The 20,952-nt window shown below is 42.8% G+C and overlaps 3 protein-coding genes and 1 long non-coding RNA gene across 6 annotated transcripts; 2 read left to right on the plus strand and 2 right to left on the minus strand.

Annotated features, from left to right (window-relative positions):
- Window positions 1-3,674: 3,674 nt before the first annotated feature.
- Window positions 3,675-7,857, minus strand: LOC120652348 (nuclear/nucleolar GTPase 2-like). The gene is made up of 11 exons (XM_039930137.1): window positions 7,434-7,857; window positions 7,059-7,192; window positions 6,659-6,788; window positions 6,228-6,388; window positions 6,032-6,133; window positions 5,826-5,930; window positions 5,610-5,738; window positions 5,386-5,526; window positions 4,762-4,862; window positions 4,474-4,531; window positions 3,675-4,282 (listed from the first exon to the last, which is right to left on the minus strand). The coding sequence occupies exons 1-11, from the start codon at window positions 7,684-7,686 to the stop codon at window positions 3,971-3,973; spliced, it is 1,626 nt and encodes a 541-aa protein (XP_039786071.1). The 5' UTR covers window positions 7,687-7,857; the 3' UTR covers window positions 3,675-3,970.
- A 2,412-nt stretch (window positions 7,858-10,269) lies between these two features.
- LOC120652349 (nucleolar protein 56-like) lies at window positions 10,270-13,126 on the plus strand. Its single transcript, XM_039930138.1, has 8 exons — window positions 10,270-10,598; window positions 10,681-10,895; window positions 11,086-11,243; window positions 11,402-11,589; window positions 11,669-11,921; window positions 12,057-12,205; window positions 12,306-12,458; window positions 12,578-13,126. The coding sequence occupies exons 1-8, from the start codon at window positions 10,394-10,396 to the stop codon at window positions 12,910-12,912; spliced, it is 1,656 nt and encodes a 551-aa protein (XP_039786072.1). The 5' UTR covers window positions 10,270-10,393; the 3' UTR covers window positions 12,913-13,126.
- A 382-nt stretch (window positions 13,127-13,508) lies between these two features.
- Window positions 13,509-16,481, minus strand: LOC120652350. 2 transcript variants are annotated; one of them, XR_005666544.1, is made up of 2 exons: window positions 15,621-16,481; window positions 13,509-15,525 (listed from the first exon to the last, which is right to left on the minus strand). It is a non-coding gene; the product is annotated as an uncharacterized LOC120652350 (long non-coding RNA). The 2 variants fall into 2 exon arrangements; XR_005666545.1 differs by having other exon boundaries at window positions 15,922-16,480.
- Window positions 16,482-18,195: 1,714 nt separating this feature from the next.
- Window positions 18,196-20,482, plus strand: LOC120652351 (probable E3 ubiquitin-protein ligase RHC1A). Of its 2 annotated transcripts, none has more exons than XM_039930139.1 (2): window positions 18,196-18,398; window positions 19,370-20,482. In XM_039930139.1, the coding sequence occupies exon 2, from the start codon at window positions 19,430-19,432 to the stop codon at window positions 20,285-20,287; it is 858 nt and encodes a 285-aa protein (XP_039786073.1). In that variant the 5' UTR covers window positions 18,196-18,398; window positions 19,370-19,429; the 3' UTR covers window positions 20,288-20,482. The 2 variants fall into 2 exon arrangements, with proteins under 2 accessions (XP_039786073.1, XP_039786074.1); XM_039930140.1 differs by lacking the exon at window positions 18,196-18,398 and adding an exon at window positions 18,427-18,664.
- Window positions 20,483-20,952: the final 470 nt, after the last annotated feature.

Genomic DNA, 20,952 nt, shown 5'->3' on the forward strand with positions numbered 1-20,952 from the left:
AATCCATTCTGTTTTTATTTCTTTCCTATGTAGGAACTTATTTTTTATTGCACAGTTTCTTTCCAAAATTCAAGGTTAGTTCTCTGTATATACATCTATATTTCCATTGTCATTTATGTTTACTTTCCCTTCCTGTTATGACGATGAATGATATTTAAGAATAGATAAAGTTATTATTATACATCTGTAGCTCTTGAACATCTCATGCACCTTCCTGTATCTTTTAAGATGCATATCTGTACCTTGTGTTTATCAAATTGCATCACTGATTCTACTTTTTTTTCTACATTTGGCTACCACAAAGACTAAATGTGATGTGCATAGCTGAAGTCCATGCAGTTTTGTGAGATACCAGATATGACCAGTTTTGGTCTAGATGTAACTACTTTTGGCATAGCTGGTCTATCAACATGATAACATTCAGGGTTTAGGATCCACCATATCTTGCTTTAGTCACATGAGAGGTGTATCAAATTTTTGTCTTTTGCCAAATTATATTTTCTTCGAATATCATCTTGAAGATAAATAAGCATTTGCTTCCTCTTATTTGTCTCAGCCTGGGCTTGAGTGCTTGGAAAGCCGTAGTCATATCTTCAATGCCTTTTCATATGAGAGGTGCTATGTTTACTGTTTATAATGGATTCAACTGAAATGCCCTAAGATAGAGATCATGATGCTAGCGCCATAATTGTCACATTCAGTTATTATCATTATTTTTATGCACTTGGCAATGTCATCATTGTGATTTTAAGAGACAAAATGTTTATGGCCTATTGACAACTGATTTTATTTTCAGCGGTTTCCTCCTGTACTTTCTGCCTTAGACCTTTGAATATGATTGTCGGTGACAGATAGGAACCTGCATTACAAATATTACCAACCATTTTCTTCCTTGCACCACTCAAATATCAAATACTTTTCTATTGGACAACAGAGCTGGGTTGCAAAATTGCGTCAGGCAGGTATATGTACATTCCTTATGCTTGATCTTGAATTTTTTCATTATATGTTGGTGTTACCACTGTGTTACTATGTGATTGAACCAGCCTATCGATCCAAAATATAAAAAAACATAGGGGCAAATTTCCCATTGCTAAAACTGGTTTTTCTCCATTATTTAATTTGATGATGGGGGTTTGACATTACCATACTACATTAAAGTTCATCTACCAATAATTTGATGCTTGCTTATTTGATTCAGTTCCATTACCGTGTATATTACAACTTTACATGTGCATTGTTGCATGTTTATCAAAGGTAATTCATGATCCGATGTATCACTTGGATAAATTTAAAATGACTATCATTTTTTTTATTGTGATATATTTCGAGAATGTATTTGTAGTTAGTTTAATTGGTTTTGTTGTTATTACAAAGTGTTATAATTCCTACTTAGGATATCTCACAAAAATCTCACATTTACTGCAGATTTTTTTCTCTATATGCTGTATTGGTTGCTGATCAGAGGCATAAAATTTCTGCTTTGAGATAGTTTGTCACATGTACCTTTTTTCTTGCTTCAGATCAGATTACTTTGTATGGGAAAATGATCATCATTTACAGTATTTTCCCCTGTTAGATAGAGCCACCTATTAAGTTTGACAAAACTGTAAACATAACTGCTATATATGAACAAAGAACTACCATATTTATTTTCAGTAGTACAAATTAGATTTGTCTATTGATTGTGGCAGTCGACTTACTGCGCACGCTATACACACCTTCCCTATGGGCGCGGCGTTAGCGCGCCAATATTCCTAGTAACTTCAATGGTCATCCATATGCTTACACAAGTAACATTCATTCCAGATTTGTCTTGCAATTGTCATACAACTTCAAAGACAGAAACCCAAACACACATGGCTAGCTAATTCACTACTTCCAGACTACCAGATTTTGCTCACAATACAACCCAAAGCTACACCTACACAAACTGCTGCTATCACAACAGATTCCGACTTCAACCTCTGTACTTGCACCTTCAGATCCCACAACCCATCCACGGCACTGTCAATTTTCAGCTTCAATGCATCTACCTCTTGCTTCATCTCCAAAATGCAGTCATCATAACCGCCTCCATGGCCTCCACAGCTGGGTGGGATCACCTTCTTTCAACGAGCTGGAAGCTCCCCTGGGTTGCGCAAGTATGCAGCATATTGCGCCTCGGACATGATGCTACATGTAGTTGGGTCGTCCTACATTTATGGGATTGAACTCTAGCCGCATGAACACAAACAAGAACCCCAAATTGCACACAAATTGGATGCAAAACGCCTTATTTTGATGTTGTTAGGGCACTTCACGAAGCTTTGGCCATAAGATTTGGGCTGCTTGCTCACGATCCGAACCAACCCGATGCGGCAAAAAGGGCAATCCACCAGTGGGGGCAGCAGCGGACTATGAGCCGGGCTCTGCGCTGAGCTCGACCCAGAGCATGGCGCCCGCCAGATCTTCTTCCCACTCATCGTCGTCAAGCCAGGGGCCAACTATTCAAGGGCGGCGGCGGCGGCAAGGGCTACCAGACGTCGACGGCAATGGCGTGCGGGAGAAGAGGAAGCGAAGAAGGAAGGAGGGGACGACTCGGGGCTGTGGCATGCGGGATAACAGAGAAAGAGGAGGGGCAATACCGTCCTATACGGAAATACACGGCCTGACAGTGGGCCTAGGTGCGCCGCAAGCGTAGATTAGGGTATGGGTGTGAGGTATGCAAAATTGTAATGGCAAATTTTCAATAATATGAATAGTAATGGCATTCTTCCAAAATCAGAAAATTATAATGGCAAGAATCCAAAAAACCCTAAATTTTATGAATCTAAACTGGGCCCTAGTTACCGGCTCCGTAGCACGTGATCCGTATAGGAAAAAAAAGGGATCTCTCTTCTTACTCGCCTCTATCACTATGACCTTTATTTGTTAATGATGGGTCTATTGCTACACCTAGATCTTTAACATCGTGTAGATTTCGACAAGCAAAGCCTACTGACATGGTGTCCATCTATACAGACAGCTTGATCCATATACACTAGGCTTGTCCTAAGTGTAACAACAATCCCATTAAGTTAGGCTTTTACACATATCTGAGTTTAATCATATCAAATGGGTAAAACAAAAATAGCTTCAAACGAGAAGCCCTAAAACCACAAATACATTTTCACCAGACGACATGGGTGAAAAAGCAAACCCACCACCGGCCTATCCTACAACAGGCATGTATTGCCCAAAATTACTCGTATGGCCGCTAAAAAAGCCTTTTCAGAAGGGCTTCAACTCCACAAGAAAAGAAAAGCCAGATGACTGCCAAATAAGGATCCAAGTATGCGGCTATTCATAAAGTCGTAAAAAAAACAGTAAGTTCAGAATAGATAGAAACTATATAAAAATAAGGATGACTTGACCATTTTTAGGCAGAGAACGAATCAAATGCAAACCAACATCTTCGTGAAAACCATGCAAACTTCAATTTGAGCCACCGGATCAGGGTGCGCAGAGAAAGTGAGAGGGGAGATTTGCAAAAATATGATTAGAACGGGGTTAAGTGTACAATTACCTAATCCCCTATGCCCCTTGGATGCTGGTTTGCACGTGATATGTTCCTTTTTAAGAAAGATGTATATATAACTGAATTTGAAGCAGATAAACACTGCAATCCAACGAGGTAGCATGCCCCTTGGATGTTGGTTTGCACATGATATGTTCCTTTTTAAGAAAAATGTATATATAACTGAATTTGAAGCAGATAAACACTGCGATCCAACGAGGTAGCTAGCAAAACTGCTCTATTTGCACTATTACAAGATTTAGGTACGATAAAAGCTACAAAAAATTAGGCGAGTGGCTAAGCAAATCACCATCCTTTGTAGCGGCTGAACCAACATGAATCCTTTTCTGGAACTACAGTGATAACGAGGTTAAGTAACTACACACTCCTGAGTGCTGACATATCAACTTTAGTCCATATCCGTACCCGAAGTTACTCTGATTGCTCTGGAAGTTCGATCTCCTCGTTATCTTCACTTTCAATGTCTTCATTGTCTGCATCATGTTCCTTATGGCAAGGTACATTCAGGTTCTGCTGAGACGAAATTATCCGTGCAATGGCTTTCATGGCGGCAGCAGTCCGGTCGCTGCTTACTCCATCCTCTTCGGTTTTCTCAACAGGCTCAGCAATTTCAGATGCACCATCATCACTCTGCTGCAGAGGGGGTACAAAAAAGGGAATTTTACCCCTCTGCCAGTCATGAAGAACCATCTTGGCGGCCGTTGTCAGGTCAGGCTCCCCACCCTGAGAACCAAAAGCGTAATTATTAGGGTAAACAATATAGTGGGTGAATTGTCTCTCTAACACATAGTACTGTAAAAAATTGTAATAAGCAGATACAATATATACAAAATATCAGTTTGCCTACAAACAAGTGGGAGAAACACTTGGTAGAAGTATAGCAAGACTCATAAGATATTAAAACACATTCATACCTTGAGAAGTTTTCCAGTAGTCCTGCACAGCTGGAGAAGAAAATCGTTATCATCAGTCCTGCAAAGAACAGATTAATTCAGCATAAGACCGTGTCATGGGTTTTAATTGTATCAAACTCTAAAAATCAGTGTTCATACTTAGGAGCATACTGAAAAGGCTGTTAGTATATTTATTCATCAGGGAGCACACAGTATATAAATAATGCTTGATGTGTTCCTGCCAACTAACCAACATGAAAGATGCAACCAGGATAATACTATATTACAACGTTCTTGAAAACAGCATACCAATCTTGAATTTTGTATGCTCTTTGCAGATGCTCCTTTTTAACACGCCTCAGAACTTCACCAATGTGCTCAGCAGCATCCTCTAAATTTGTCACTCGTACCTAGTGACAAGTACATAAATTAGAAAGAATACATGTATTGATAAGGGGATGACAAGAAAACTAGTGTTTCTAAGATGGTTGGCATCCCAATAAATACAAGAATATGCAATAGGACATGTCAACACTATTCTCCTCAAAAAGTGTATAGTCCCACCTCATGTTGAACACGGTGTCTCTAATAGTAAAGATAGCTTGCTAGCTATAAGGTTGCCCACATCATTTAGCATAACCTATCCGATGGTCTAGTTATAACACATTCTTTAAAACTTGCATGGATCCACATGGGTATTTTAATAATACATGTCTATGAAATGCCATTATAGACTGTACTAACTACACCACATAAGCAAAATCAGATGTGGCTCTCCCTTGGCTAACTGACAATACATTGTTCGAGACGCCCTTAGACATTTGTTCTAAGCGCAATAGCAACTATTGGGTGGGGGGGTCACTAGATGTTCAAAGTAAGTCTTTGATCAAGCCAACTAAAAAGGATCAAATGTGCACAGCTGAAGATACATACCACACCCTTTAGAACTATATCAGTTTCTGAATCATTATTTTGATACACAACGCCAGGACAATCGATCAAAAAGATCTTTTTAGTGAGAGTGATGTATTGCCACACTTTTGTCTCTCCAGGAATGGGCGCGACCTTGCAAACCTGCAGGCATAACACAATCATCAGAATAACCTGAAATATCACTAGAAATGATATCTTGAAAGCATTGGAGAGGAGAGAATTACACTCTTCGACCGTAATGTGTTAATAACAGATGACTTCCCAACATTGGGGTACCCAACAAATCCAACAGATATAGCTTGTTTGTCATTCTTCAAACGAGCAAACTGCCTCAATACTGACAGAAGAGATCCCTGGACATGTTCAGAAAAATTAAGGGGTCATTATATAATAGAACAGAGATGATACACTTACAAATATCCTGCAAAATGCAAACTTACTTTGCCAAATGACTTGTTGATGCTAGCATGGAATGCTAGGGTGGGATAGTCCTTTGACAGGGTCCTTAACCATCCTTTTGTAGCCCAAGCAGGGATTAGATCGCACTAAATAAAAAATGGAACAAACAATCATTATGCCATCAGAAATCGCAACAGGAAAGTGACAGCTTCTGTACAGCGATAAGTTGCAGAGCTTAAATTAATACCTTATTTAGTAAGAATACCAAGTGTTTGTGTTTGCAATTCTCCTTTAGATGTTTCTCTAGATGATAGCATCGAGTGCCCATTGGATCCCTAGCATCCAACACCTGCAAGATAAAAAAAAAAGGCATTGATATTTAGCACACCTTTGGTTGAGTTCATGCTGCAATTTTCACATGGACAAAAGAACTGTGTACGAACCTGCACAACAACATCTGAAGAGTCAATAACTTTGTACAATTCACCCCAGATTCTTTTGCTCTGTCCCTTCTCAAACATCGTGTGCCTCACTAGATCCCTTAAGCCATCTTCTTCTTCCTCCCTTGGCAACGTTGAGGAAGCATACTTTTGCTCAAATGCATCTGAAGTAGATAAAATATACATGTTCATGCAACTAAAACTAAAACAGAAAGTACACCAAACAAGGAAGTGTGCAATTAACAATCCAACGAAATTCAAAGTTGCATGTTCTGCTATAGCAGTTATGGAACATCAATGACTAAAAGCATTGGTTGACTAATAATAGTTGAGTCAACTTAAAAAGTTAAATGGAACCAATCAGATTGCTATATTCTTAAGTGGCATGCACTACTTTGGAATACTAATTATTCAGAAGCAAAATACTGACTCACCTTGGGAATCATCAGCTTTCTTCAGCAAAGATTCATAGTCAAGAGCAGTTAGTTTCGGGCGTTTCCTCTTGCCCTTTGGCCCAAAAGCATGCTCAAAAGGTTCAACATCAAGCAAATGTGCTCTCGCTTGCTGCAGGAAGACAAAGTAAACTTACATAAGAACATTTCTGCATAAAGTATGGTAATTTACAGTGGATGGAATGAAAAGGTGCATGTTTCGTTTTTATTAAATATCCAACTGAGACAACAGCTCAACCAACTAGAAAGGGGAACAATATTGACACCAGTTGCTTCAGTCAAACTAATGAAGCTACACATGTTATTTTTGCCCCTTTCACCAACATTTTAACTGGCTGATGACCGTCATGACAGATTATAATGATATACGTAAGAGTAGCACCTTTTGATGATCCTGCAGAAGTGATAGTGGTAGCTTCCGTTCTTTCAGGATGACACTGAAGTTGTCAGAAAGACGATTCTTGAGTTCATCCCGAAACAATGCAAGCTGTGTTTGGCCCACAACCCGGGTGTTGCCTGCAATTACAAAGAACCACATCAGCATAAGATAGGTACAAGCAACCAGCATCCGTCAATGGACATAACGTGTAGCAACCATCGGAACAAGCAACGCTTTGCTACAGCGCAGCAATTCACCCGGGAGCCACCGTGCAGCATTTGACAGCTTAATTGGCGCACCAGCTAAGCTTATATAGGGACCAATCGAAAGCAAACAGGCACAGAGAGGGTCGGGTTGGGCATGGGGCGATGCGCTCACCGAACCACCGGCGGTCGGGCTCGATGCGGGTGTTGGGGAGCTCCTTGGACTGGAACTCGTTCCTGAGCACCTTCCCGGAGAGGTCCCTCTTGGGCCGCGTCTTGTACATCTTCAGCCGCCGGACGGTCGCCGCGGACCGGGCCCCGCCGCCGGCGCCGCCGCCGGCGCCCTTCTTGTCATTGGGGCGGTTGACGTCGTTCGAGTGCCGCGGCTTGCCCGACACGTTCACCGCCTTCTCCTTCTTCTTCGCCATCTCCCTTCTCCCGCTTCTTCTTCTTGATTGATTCTCTTGTGGTGGGTTCGCGAGGGAGAAGAGGGGGGGAACGGAGAGGAGTCGCAGGAGGCGGTGGGAGAGGCTAGAGAGGAGGCTCCGATGTGGGCGAAGCTAGGGTTTTGAGAGGACACGGGTGGATGGATGGCGGCGTCGCTGGTGCTGCGCGTAAGGCAGATGGGCCTTTTCTGGGCTGGGCTCTGCGTGAGGTACGACGCGGAAGCAAACTGTTGGCTTGTTGGCCCACTACTCGTGCGACGGGCCGACGGCGGCTACGTAACGGACAAGTAGACGCGGTACCGGAATTGGATTTTTTTTCCATTTTGTTATTGGTGGTGAACAGGAGAATTGGTTCTATTGTGATAGCATGAGTCCAGCAGTATTATGCTAAAAAAATGAGTCCAGCAGTATTTTTTATGCTACTACATTTATCTGGTAACTGAGAAATACTCGAATGTGGGATTATTGGCAAATAGTAAAAAAATTAAAGAATATATGCACCACGCTTCCCCCTCACGCAAATAGTAAAAAAAATAAAGAATGGTGCTTGTACGTTGCTACGGGTAATATAGATTTTACCTAGATTTACATGAGACTATCAACTTTTTGCTCTTTTACACTGTGTACAAGTTGTATCATGACTTGCGAGGTATTAATTGTCCATGTTTGATTGGGATTCAGATGATTTTGTTCGTGTTCCGATTAAAATTCCGATTGATTTACTCGATTAGGATTTCGATTGACAGACCCTGAAATTATTGCTTTCTTATGAGTCAGTTTACAATTCTTCAATGCAAATTACAGCGCTAAGCCTTTTTATCTTATTATTTTTCCAACACATTGACACATCATATACATGCATACATTCACAAATATGCACGCACACTCATCTTTTTCAATACACGTAAGCACCCATTCGCATATAATAACCTCCGATAAATTATACGCATGCACGCTTATTCTTTATTCCTTTTCAACACACGTACGCACTGTTACCTACTTCCTCCGTTCTGAAAATGTAAATCATTTTAGAATTTTTAGGACAGATTATGGTTGTTTAAAAAAGACTCTCCTACTCTTAATTATTAAGCATTGAAAATGTGCTAATTAAACTACTATGTCTTTTCTCATGCACCTCTCCCCATATGTACCTCCCATACATGGTTGCAAGCACATTTTTCTATTTGGAAAGACCTGAAAACAATACACAATTAATGGTTGAGTACATACTTATCCTAGAATGACTTATATTTGAGGATAAATTTTGAATTCCAGAATAACTTACATTTGAGGACGGAGGGAGTATATGATAATCTATCGGAGATTGTGCTGGCAGTTTCTCGAAATTGATGAAGTCACTGTAGACACCGAGCACGTCACCATCACTCAAAGAAATAGCGTTGGTTAAATTTTAGAAAAATAAAGTACATGGAGATTGGGCTGGCAGTTTCTCGAAATTGATGAAGTCACTATGGACACTGAGCACTTCGCTACTCGCCATCACTCAAAGAAACAGCATTTTGGTTAAAACTTAGTGTGTGTTTAGTTGGTGAACATTTTGGATTTTGGTATTGTAGCATATTTCATTGTTACTTGATAAATAATGTTCAATCATGGACTAATTAGCCTTAAAAGATTCATCTCGTCGTAACCAGCTAGACTGTGTAATTAGTTATTTTTCAACCGTATTTAGTGCTCCATGCATGTGTCTAAAAATTTAATGTAACATATACTGTAGTAAATTTTTTAAGAACTAAACAGGGCCTTAGAAAAATAAAAGTACATATGCTAAGTCGCAGACTCGAATACGAATGAGCATGTTTCACCGCAAGAACTTTACCAGCTAAGCCGTGCTCAATTTCTATCTCATTTTCTTCTTTGACATCAAGTAAAATGAGAGAGATGGTCATTCTCGCTCTAAGAATAATTTGGTGCTAAGTTAGGAATAAGATGACACGAACACATAAATGGGTGAACAAAATTTCGTATGCAAACAAGCACGAGACAAGAATACAGTCCATATTTATTTTTTCCCCTTTGCTGTGGATATCGTTATTAGTTCGTATATGTTCCTTTAAAGCTTTTTTTAGTTGAGGTCCAAAAGAATGTAAGACTCATTAGCCCAAAGTACTAAGGCCCCGTTTAGTTCCCAAAAATTTTCACCCAAAAATTTTCACCTCCCCTTTAAAACACATGTATGAAGCACTAAATGTAATTAAATAATAAAACTAATTACACAGTTTGGATGTACACGACGAGACGAATCTTTTGAGCCTAATTAGGGCATGATTAGCCATAAGTGCTACAGTAACCCACATGTGCTAATGATGCGGTCAAAGGCCTCAAAATATTCGTCTCGCGGTTTCCAAGTGAGTTCTGAAATTAGTTTTTTAATTAGTGTTCGAAAAGCCCTCCCGACATCTGGTCAAACAACGACGAGACACCCAAAATTTTTTGATTTTGGGAACTAAACGCTCCCTAACTAATACACGAATGGAGAAATAAGAAATTAGAGGAGGGTGAGAAGGAAAAAGGATAATCCGACGGCCCACAAGAGCCCAGCCTGAGCCCATAAAATCTGCCCCCCGCGCCAACCTTTCTTCCTTGTCCACCTAAAACCCTAACCCCTCCGCCGCCCCCCAACCCCAGCCACCAGCAGCAGCCACCGCCGCCGCCATCCGCCGGCGAGATGGCGCTGTACCTGCTGTTCGAGTCGGCCTCCGGCTACGGCCTCTTCCACGCGTACGGCATCGATGAGATCGGCCAGAGCGTGGAAGCCGTGCGCTCCTCCGTCCTGGACCTCGAACGCTTCGGCAAGGCCGTCAAGCTCACTGCCTTCAACCCCTTCTCCTCCGCCGTCGACGCGCTCAACCAGTGCAACGCCATCTCCGAAGGTCCGCTTCCCCCCACCTCATGATGAGCCTCACCGCAAGACGCGTGCGTTTTGACGCGGGGTTTGGTCGTATTTTTGGGCAGGGATCATGACCGATGAGCTGAGGAGCTTCTTGGAGCTGAATCTGCCCAAGCCCAAGGAGGGGAAGAAGGCCAAGTACAGCCTCGGCGTCGTCGAGCCAAAGGTCGGCTCCCAGATCGCCGAGGTCACAGGCATCCCCTGCCAGAGCAACGAGTTCGTCCAGGAGCTGCTTCGCGGCGTCCGTCTCCACTTCGACCGCTTCATCAAGGAGCTCAAGGTGGTTTTTTCCCATAATATATTCGTACAGGACATATTATGCTTTGTACGCTTCCGTTGTGTCTCTGAGTTGCGTGAACATGCTTGTGAAGCTTTGCCTGCTGAGCTTGCAGATATATGATATCATAGGCTAGTTATGTGGTAAAGCTGGATGCATGGTTATGCTTAACTTCCTGTTACCTGTGGTTTAGGAGTCGGACTTAGAGAAGGCACAACTCGGCCTGGGGCATAGCTACAGCAGGGCCAAGGTGAAGTTCAATGTGAACCGTGTTGACAACATGGTGATTCAGGCAATCTTTCTGTTGGATACTCTTGACAAGGACATCAACTCCTTCTCCATGAGAGTTAGGTCTGTTCCATTTTTTCTTCTGTCACATTTCTTGTTAACTGTCTGTAGCATGGAGTCTGCGTATTTGTATCTGAGTTTATTTGCTCTGGTTAGTTACTTTGGGAGTTTCAATATGGCGGTAGTTTGAATATTGAATGCTTGGCGTAATTAAAATGCAGGGAATGGTTCTCGTGGCACTTCCCTGAGCTTGTCAAGATTGTCAATGACAACTACCTTTATGCCAAGCTTGCTAAGTTTATCGTGAACAAATCTGATTTGGCGGAAAAAGATATTCCTGCTTTGGCTGATATAGTTGGTGACGAGGACAAGGCTAAAGAAATTGTTGAAGCAGCAAAGGCCTCAATGGGTAATGCGATATAGTTTAATTGACTTAATTTGACTGTAGCGGTCATAGCAAATTCACTTACGGTTTGTTTGTTTTTCAGGCCAGGATCTGTCACCAGTTGATTTGATTAATGTCCAACAATTTGCTCAAAGGGTTATGAATCTGTCTGAATACCGTAAAAACCTTTATGAATATCTTGTTACTAAGATGAATGATATTGCACCAAATCTGACATCATTGATTGGTGAAGTTGTTGGAGCTCGTCTAATCTCTCATGCTGGCAGTCTTTCAAATCTTGCCAAGTGTCCTGCCTCCACTCTCCAAATTCTTGGTGCTGAGAAGGCACTCTTCAGGTTGCTGCAGTCAACATCTTATGATTTCCCAGTTTTTCTGTAATTCTGATTTCACTTTGTCAAGTGGTCGCAATAATATGGCTGTCAAGTGGTCGCAATAATATGGCTCTTATGCTTCTCTGCTTTGTCCACCAGAGCACTGAAAACTCGAGGGAACACACCTAAGTATGGCCTTATATTCCACTCCTCCTTCATTGGCCGTGCTTCAACCAAGAACAAGGGCAGAATGGCTCGTTACCTGGCAAACAAATGCTCAATTGCATCACGCATTGATTGCTACTCAGGTTAGTTTCAGAGGTTTCTGTTACCAGACTCTTTGTTATGCTGAGTATTCTCATTGTGAAGCATCCCTCTTGATTGTTTGCCACTGTAATCTGACTCCAGAGGCAAGTACATCTGTCTTTGGCCAAAAATTGCGTGAGCAAGTTGAGGAGAGACTGGACTTCTATGACAAGGGCGTTGCGCCTCGTAAAAACCTTGATGTTATGAAAGCTGCTATTGAAAGTATGGTTAATGGAACCACAATTGATGATGATGGTAAGCATAGGATAATTCCATCTATCAGAAATGCAAGCTCTTTTAATTTTAGTTTGCTCTGGGACAATGTCTTACCCATTCCATGTTCGATGATGTTTGCTGTTCTTCAATATTTGCAGATAATGAGAGGACTGATGCATCTGCCAAGAAAAGCAAGAAAAAGAAGTCCAAAACTGAGGCTGATGGTGATTCAATGGAACTGGATAAGCCTTCCAATGCTGCTGACGGTGAAGCCGAGCCTGGAACTGAGAAGAAGAAGAAGAAAAAGAAGCATAAGCTAGAGGGGACCCAGGAGCAGGAGAATGTGGCAACCAATGGCGATGCTGAAGTTTCTGAAACTCCCAAGAAGAAGAAGAAGAAGAACCGTGAAGTTTCAGAGGATGCTGAACCTAAGACAGCCACTGAAGGGAAGAAGAAAAAGAAGAAGAAGGCCAAGGCTGAGGATGATGAGTAGTTTATTTGTTGTATGGGGGATGAATTCGAATATTTGTTGAAAACAGAGATAAACCTCTAGGTTCTAGTTCATGGAGAGCTTGAAATCATGTTCAACTATGAAGTTTACTTATCCTCTCCATATGTAGTTTTGATTCCCAGATGAAGGGTGTGGGATCTTGTCTAGCCTGCATGGAATTTATGTTTGATGAAGAGGCTGATTTTAAAAATCGTAATCGATGGTCTGCTGATCAGGGTTAAACTTCCGTGTGGTGGTTTGATAGTTCCGTTTTGAAGCGTACTGGTGGTTTGGTGTCTTCGGTGTGTTACGGTTTCTGTTTGACAGGACCGGTAAAGCTTGAATTGAGGTGATCAGATTGTTAAATGCGAAGGCGAGATAATCTTCCAATACAACATTCGAAACTAGACAGCATGTGTACTTGTGAAGCTAGGATTGAATTGGTGGCTGCATGACTGTCGAGCATCGTCTGCCCATGCAGACCCAGCATTCGTGAATCTAAGTACAGACGAATACCAATCAGCAGAGAGAGGAGCTGCACCAGAATACGCGAAACCTAGTTGCCAAGCAACGAACTGAGAGTTTTCCTTTGGGAGAGCTTGACCAACTCCTTGTTAACTCTTCTTTTTTTACTCCTTAATGAAGCACGTGCATTTGCACGTTTTTGAAAAAAAGTTGTGCATAAAGAACAAAGTGCGTTCTATTCGTGAAGCTAAAATGGCAATAGAAGGTAAGGCCATTCCCAATAGCCGGTTTCATTTCAGCGTTTCTAAGACTGCTGTGAAATGAAATCTTGAAAGCAGCCCAAATGCAGAAGCACATAGAAGGAAAATATTCGACCCCTCTTTTGCTGTGGGAATCACTCTCATGGATTGAGTGATACAAATAAAACTGAGAAAGCAGGCATTTTGTTAACTTCTCCATGCTTAGGAAATACAATGAAGATGCATCTGAACCCTGGCAAGACTGAGCAAATCTTTGATGGGACCTAATGTGAAACGTTACCTGGAAAGTAAGCAGGTATATTAGATAAAGCTTTGATTGATGTCGCATACTTCAATATAAGTTTACACTGGAAGCATGATATTCCTCCAGCTGAAAAATAATTGTATGCCAGCAACACAGCAAAATTAACAGTGCCAAAAAAAAAGACCACTAAATGGGTAAAAACTGATGGCAAAAATGCCTGACAGAAATTATCACCAATTAAACAATAGTTCAGAGAAAAAACATTCACTCCTAAATTAGGAACAAAAGAGAAACCTAAACAATCATTTGAGCATGTCTAGTTATCTGCCTGATACCATGAGCACAGAGTGATCATTTGGTCAACATAATTAAAAAATTGCAACATTCCTTCAAGGAAAGAAGAGGTAGATTAAGATTGATTTGCAGAGTGCAGAAAATCTAACTTAAACTGAATGAAATGTGGTTTTTGAATAACGTGAAACTGCTATCTGACCTCCCCAAACTTAGCTTCAAGGGTAATCATATTAACCTCTATAAGTTCAATTTCAAAATTGAAGCTTCAAGAAGAACAAGACAACCAAGAATTATAAAACATGGTTGATGCAATAAAGGGAATTCACAAAGGACTGTACCACATCCTCACGTATTTGAACTGCTTCATTATACACTATGTTCTGCATACTGAGGTCTTGTCTTATAGACTTGCCCTATCAAAGATGAAATCCATATAGATACTCTGAAGAATCCAGTAAATGCAATAGATAATCCATTTTTTCTCACAAAACCAGCAGAGAGCGTATATCTGATGCCATTACATTTGTGGAAGATATAATTCTGCAGGACTAGCATGAAAGCAGGGTTTATAAAAAATGGAATTCACAGAATACTTAGTTGTTGCTATTGAGAGGAAAAGGATTAAACCCTTTATAAGAAAAAAGTTTTCATCGGAATATGAATATAAAAAAACTTAAGGATGCCTTAAGTATATCATTTATTCAGACAAATACAAAAGCATAAATGGCTGCCTGAAACAATGTTTTACAATTGATAAATCAGCTATACCATGTGATTCATAAATGGGATCATTTTACTATTGTAGAATACATCAACACAATCTACGAATTTCTAGCCATCATGTTGGCACGCTTCATTTGACTCACAGTTCATGGCGGCACGAGAAACTCAGATCTGGATCGACAGGTATAATAAATTCTTCCAATGTTACCATTATAATTTTAGCAGCTAATAAGGACCACAAGGATGTAGGACAGGGGGGTCTATAGTTTTATCATCATTTGAGGAGACAAAAACTCTGTTTGCCTAAAGATAGCCTCCGAGGCTGATACAGAAAGGCTCTACTGATTTATCAGTCACCACCATGGCACCATCTACTCGCAAACTTCTTTCTTTCTCTGCAAATGTGATGAAAAATTAAGTTAAGCGGGATTGTTTTTTACAAGTTATCGATCCTATTCCTCGCCGACCTTCCGTTTGGGCCATTCAAGAACACAGGATTGTCTTTTATCCGGAAACTTACTAGAAAAAGAGGGAATCCCAAGCAAAAAGGAAACACCGGTCTAACTAAAATGTAGGGCCAACATCTTCAACACGCTCTCATCAATAATAGCAATCCAGCTCCGTTTTGCCCTGGAAATGATTCAGCATTAAGAATGCACATGAAGGCAGATTCTGGCATTGGTGGCATATGCATATGCAGCAATGGCTCGCATATCGTAACTAACCTGAAGAGCTCGCCAGTTCCGTCCAGCTAGCACACGTGACGGACTGACGGAACTCCCTCTAAGCAAAAGTACATGAACATATGCATCCAGCGACAAACATCCACAGAGAGCAGGCGCTAACCCAACTACCACATGGAAGGGCCAAGGCCAAGCTAGTCATCACTCATCAGGCCATTTGAATTGGGAGAAGACTACAAGCAGTCGAGCACATACAGGCAGAAGGTACCAGCAAGCAAGGAAGCAAACTCCTCACTCATCGGCACGAACAAACGCGGGGACAATCGCAAAAGGGACGGCTCACCTTCTTGACGGCGAGGGAATTGAAGGAGACGTGCGCGCGGGGTCGCCGCCCACCCACTCCACCACGGCGAGGTCCCTCTGCGCCAGTTCCCTTCCTTCCTGGTCTGCCGTCTGCAACGGGAACCACGGTAGCCATGAGCTCAAGCGCCACGCGAACGAGTGATTTCGTCGAACAGGTGGTGCGCGTTGGCGCCACGGGTACATCGCCCCGCCGGCTCCGGCTGTTGCCGTCGCGGCCTTCGCCGAATAGGCTGCTAGCGCTGACGCGAGCACGGAGGGTGGCAGTGGCAGGTGCCAATGATCGGGGCAGCGTCGTCCTCGCTAGCCTCGGCAGCGGGAGGAGCTCTGGCCCCGGTGGCTCGCCTCGCCGCGGCGGTGCATGGCTGCCTGGCTCCGCGGCCTGGAAGTTCGGTGGGTGGGCTTCATCTTGAGATAGTTTCGAAATTTGGAAATGGTCGAGGACGCGAATTGGTGGACCGTTAAATTGTTCTCTCTCTCTCTCTTTTTTTTTTGGCGTCACGAACTGTTTCAACTGGTCGATTCCCAAAGTAAAACAAATAAACTGCTCCCCGATCATTCTGATACTAGAAAACTTGTTTTTCTGCTTGAACTTTGTATAAAATAATTTGAGTAGAATACCCAAAGTTTTGGGATAGTGTTTATATTTTTGTTTTGAGGGAATCGGTAGTGTATATATTGTTTTTAGGATTTGATAGACACAATTCATAGCAAAGACTAACAACCGGTGCTCATATTAGTAGAGACCAGGCAATTATGTTCGCGCGTTGCTACGGACAAAATTGGTATAAGTATCGGATACATATTGGTGTCCTTGTGTTAATTTGTAGGAATCTATGTGATCAAATCGTGGACTGAGAGGGTCCAACTCGTATACGGAATGGACTAAGACCCACCTGTCAATGACAAAGACGGACCAAACCAACATACCAAACCAAAAATTTGGGTGGAAACCTTACTCGCTTTAGTAATAATAGATATAGGTCCTTTAATACCTTGACAAATGTGCAACAACTTGGAGTATTTTCAGTCCAGGCACTCTGCCTAATAAAAAGACACAAAATGATACTATGTGGATATGGTATCTTTCTTTAAACCGTATTGTATTTTCAGTCCAGGCACTCTGCCTAATAAAAAGTAACTTGGAGTATGTGTTTTTGTCTTTTATTGTCTTCAAAGTGTGACCTTGACCACCTTTTCATTAAAACAATATCTATAAAATCTAATAAATTCATAACACTATAATAGCATCTTTCGTAATAAAACCTACACATATTATATTTCTTATAAATATTTACATTAGATTTTAAAAGTTTAGCCGCATCTCTTCACCCACGACAAAATATTTAGGAGTAGAGTAGTACTAGTAGCTTTTGTGGTAGCGAGGCCCACATGGAAGCGACCTAGAGTAGCAGATTAGCGCGTCCTCCTAGCGTGACCAGCACGGAGGAACTTTTGGCCTTATTTGGTTAGGGGTGATTTTTTTTATCTTTGACCACTAATTAAAGATATTAAATAAAATTTAATTAAAACAATATGCACAATTATGATATTGTAGCATATGTTGTAGGTAATAAGGCATTTGACCGCACGATGAGAGAATAATTAGGGATGAATATTGTAGCATTACTATAGCCAATCCTGGTGAAACTTGACTCATTATATTCGTCTCAAAAAATTACATTCATCCGTGAAAAAAATTTACAAATAAATTTCATTTAATACTCTTTGCATATATTTGTCTTTTTTGAAAAAAATTTGAGAATTGTAACCAAACATAGCCTTTACCACACCCCAACCCCCGACATCATGACGCAGCACCACGTGAGGGGACATCCCCATCCGTCCGTCCGTTCCTCCCACCGACGGTCGATCCGACCTCGTATCGCGTGTCCCGCGGGACATTTAACGTGGGCCTCACCACAGAATAACTTCCAGCTCCACGCGGCCCCCGCAGTCCCAGACGCCGACGGGTGGCCCCGGATCCCGGGCCGGGCCCGCATGTCGGCAGGGCGCGCGGCACCCGCCCGGCTCCCCGCCAGCCCGGGGCCCGGCCACTAGCGGAAGCATCTCACGGAAAGCGAGGGGAGGCCGCGCGGCCAGGGGCTCGGGACCCGATGAGAGGGCATCGCATCGATGCGTTCCTTCCTTACCCGCCGGACCCACCGTGCCGGGCCCGCCGCTGCCATGAGGGCCCCACGTGTGGGGGACAGTGACTGCTGCACAGCACTGGGTCCCGGCGGAGTCAAGCCGGGTGTAAAATCGCGGTCTCTGGCGGCCCCCGTGCCCACCATTCCGCTCCCCACACACCCTGCCTCTTCGGGTCGTGGCGGAGTTCCTGGCTGCGGGTGGCCGCCCGCCGCTCCTCCTCCTCCTCCTCCTCCTCTACCGCCTGGTGGCAGCGCGCCGCTCCTCCCTCGGATTGGGTGGCGGGGGCTCGACGGCTTTCTTCGTGCCCTGGTGAGTAATCCGAGCCTTCCTCGGACGGATACCCTTGTCGCGCGAGAGCCGGTCTGGTGCCCGGCCCGATCCGCCCATTTCTTCCTCCCCCTCCCTGTCCGTCGCCGGGTTCGTGTGCCAGGCGGTACCCCAAAGATCCAACCCGTGGCCTGTATGGCTGTATCTGCGGTTGGGTTGGGTTCTCTTGGTGGCGTTCATCAGCGCACGAGGTCCATCCTCCGATCTCAGTGGTGCAGCGCCGTAGAACACCTTGGTGCCCAATTGAGGTGACGGCCGCAGTTTATGGTCCACTTCGTTTTTTTTTCCAGTTTGTTGATGTATTTGGGAGTTGGGACCCATCGAGCGCACGTATTCTAGAACCAAATTAGAGGATACCCATTCACGTTTGGAATAAATTTGCCTTGTCTCTCCGTTTTCCCTTGCCTCCTATTGAAGAAAAAATAGTTTTCCCTTGCCTCCTATTGAAGAAAAATTAGTTCGGGTCGAGGCGGGAGATTTGTTTGGAAAGTGGGTTGGAGAAAGCTATTGTCTACGGCGAAGTTATATAATTTGATCGTTGGAATTCACATCCTAGTCTTACAGGTTAAGAGTTGAGATTTTAAAAAGAGTTGAGACAGGTTAAGAGTTTACTTGCTTGACTCATTAGAAACAGTTGCAAGAAGGTTCGCTTATGTGTATATGTTTCTTGGAACAATCTGTTCATTCTAAAGCGAATTATTATATATGCTTATCTGTAAAGCTTTATTTTTTGAAATCTTGGGTGTTCAATTGAATCTTTTCAGTCTTTTATTTTTTTATATATTTTTTATAATTCTGATCATAGTTTCTTATTGACTTTGTTATATTGGATCTTTGTGGAAGCTTGTGTACATGGTCTAGTAGGATCACGTAACTTGCGTTTGAAATTTAATATGCTTATATGCCCTGTTGAACTTTGTGCTCAGATCTTGAACGTCTTGTCATTTTTGCAGTGCCAACGAGGTTCAGATTCAACTTTGAATTTTCACGAGGCAGTGCATTAACTGGGGAAAATGTCAGGTGGCAGGCAATCATACTGGTGTTACCAATGCCGACAGCGGGTAAGGCCTCGTGGCCGGGAGATGGTTTGTCCTTACTGTGATTCCGGTTTTGTGGCTGAAATGGATGATGTAGATGCACTGATGAGCCACTTTGTTGGGATGGATCCTGATTTCCATCGTGACCCAAGGTTTGGGATCATGGAGGCGATCTCCGCCGTGATGCGGCATGGTATGGCTGGGATGAACAGGGAGGTTGATGTCAGAGGAAGACCAAACATCTTTTCGGACTTAGAGATGGAGTTTGGCTCAGGGCCATGGTTGCTCTTCCGTGGCCAGCTCCCTGGTCATCTCACCGAGGATAATGGTTTTGATGTGTTCATCAATGGACGGCGCGGTGTTGGCATGAGGAGGGCAAACATTGCAGACTACTTCGTTGGGCCTGGATTAGATGATCTCATTGAGCAATTGACTCAGAATGATCGTCGTGGACCACCCCCTGCCGCACAGTCCTCGATTGATGCTATGCCCACTGTTAAGATCACTCAGAGGCATCTAAGTGGAGACTCACACTGCCCTGTCTGTAAAGAGAAGTTCGAGTTGGGATCAGAAGCAAGAGAGATGCCATGCGAGCATTTGTATCACTCGGATTGCATAGTTCCTTGGCTAGAGCAGCATAATTCCTGCCCTGTTTGCCGTTATGAGCTTCCCACACAGGGTTCTACTGCTGGTGCTAGCTGCTCACGCACAAGATCAACAAACCAAAGCCAGAGCTCAAGTAGTTCGAGCAGCAGTGGGAGAACCAATGGCCGTCAAAGGAGAAGGAACCCGTTCTCGTTCCTATGGCCTTTCCGCTCATCAAGTTCTCGCTAGATTAGTGTGGTAATCTCGCCCATGTTCACTATACTGCTTTAATATGTGGGATCTTAGTACTCAATCAGTACTGTATGGCTTGTTTATGATCGCCACATGATGTTTCTCCTTGCAAGTATATTATTTTGCATAGCTACTCGGTTTTGTCTACTTGTGAGTTTGCAAGCAATTATAAGCCTAATGGCTTTTCTACTCCTTTTTTTTCAGAACAGACTATAGTTATGGCTGCCCATATTCCACTAATTATTTGTTGTGACCGTAGAATACATACCCGGCTAATTATTCACAAGCACTAAAAAAACTGCAAATTACTGTAAAAGCGGAAGATGTAAAACTATGATCTGATAATAGCGAGGCCAAACGCCTGACCCGACATATAGATCTGTTTGTTCATTCAAAGCCGCTATCAGCTCTAGCACCTAGTTGCTAGGTAATGTTATTTCGTTTCAAGATTTATCCAGTGAGGTACATAAATATGGACATAATTGACTGGAAATATACTCACTAGCCTGTGGCTCCGTTAGAGTCAATGCACTTTGGATGGTTTACCTACCGGCCGCTGTTTATCTGGTTCCCCTAGCTAGTTGTTTTGTTTTCACGTCATGGTACCTACCTTATGTGTGCCAACGTCCTCAGAGTGACATTGCTCTACCAATGACATGCAT

The sequence above is a fragment of the Panicum virgatum genome, chromosome 9K (genome assembly GCF_016808335.1).
Source record: "Panicum virgatum strain AP13 chromosome 9K, P.virgatum_v5, whole genome shotgun sequence".
NCBI classification, from domain to species: domain Eukaryota; kingdom Viridiplantae; phylum Streptophyta; class Magnoliopsida; order Poales; family Poaceae; genus Panicum; species Panicum virgatum.

Excerpts from the sequence above, each read along its gene's own strand:
- LOC120652351 (XM_039930139.1), top strand. The coding sequence starts at position 19,430 with ATGTCAGGTGGCAGGCAATCATACTGGTGTTACCAATGCCGACAGCGG.
- LOC120652349 (XM_039930138.1), top strand. The coding sequence starts at position 10,394 with ATGGCGCTGTACCTGCTGTTCGAGTCGGCCTCCGGCTACGGCCTCTTC. Across the intron at positions 12,206-12,305 it reads ACGCATTGATTGCTACTCAG|AGGCAAGTACATCTGTCTTT; the intron begins GTTAGTTTCAGA and ends ATCTGACTCCAG. Across the intron at positions 12,459-12,577 it reads AACCACAATTGATGATGATG|ATAATGAGAGGACTGATGCA; the intron begins GTAAGCATAGGA and ends CAATATTTGCAG.
- LOC120652348 (XM_039930137.1), bottom strand. The coding sequence starts at position 7,686 with ATGGCGAAGAAGAAGGAGAAGGCGGTGAACGTGTCGGGCAAGCCGCGG. Across the intron at positions 7,193-7,433 it reads GCCCGACCGCCGGTGGTTCG|GCAACACCCGGGTTGTGGGC; the intron begins GTGAGCGCATCG and ends TTGTAATTGCAG. Across the intron at positions 5,739-5,825 it reads TCAACAAGTCATTTGGCAAA|GGATCTCTTCTGTCAGTATT; the intron begins GTAAGTTTGCAT and ends GAACATGTCCAG.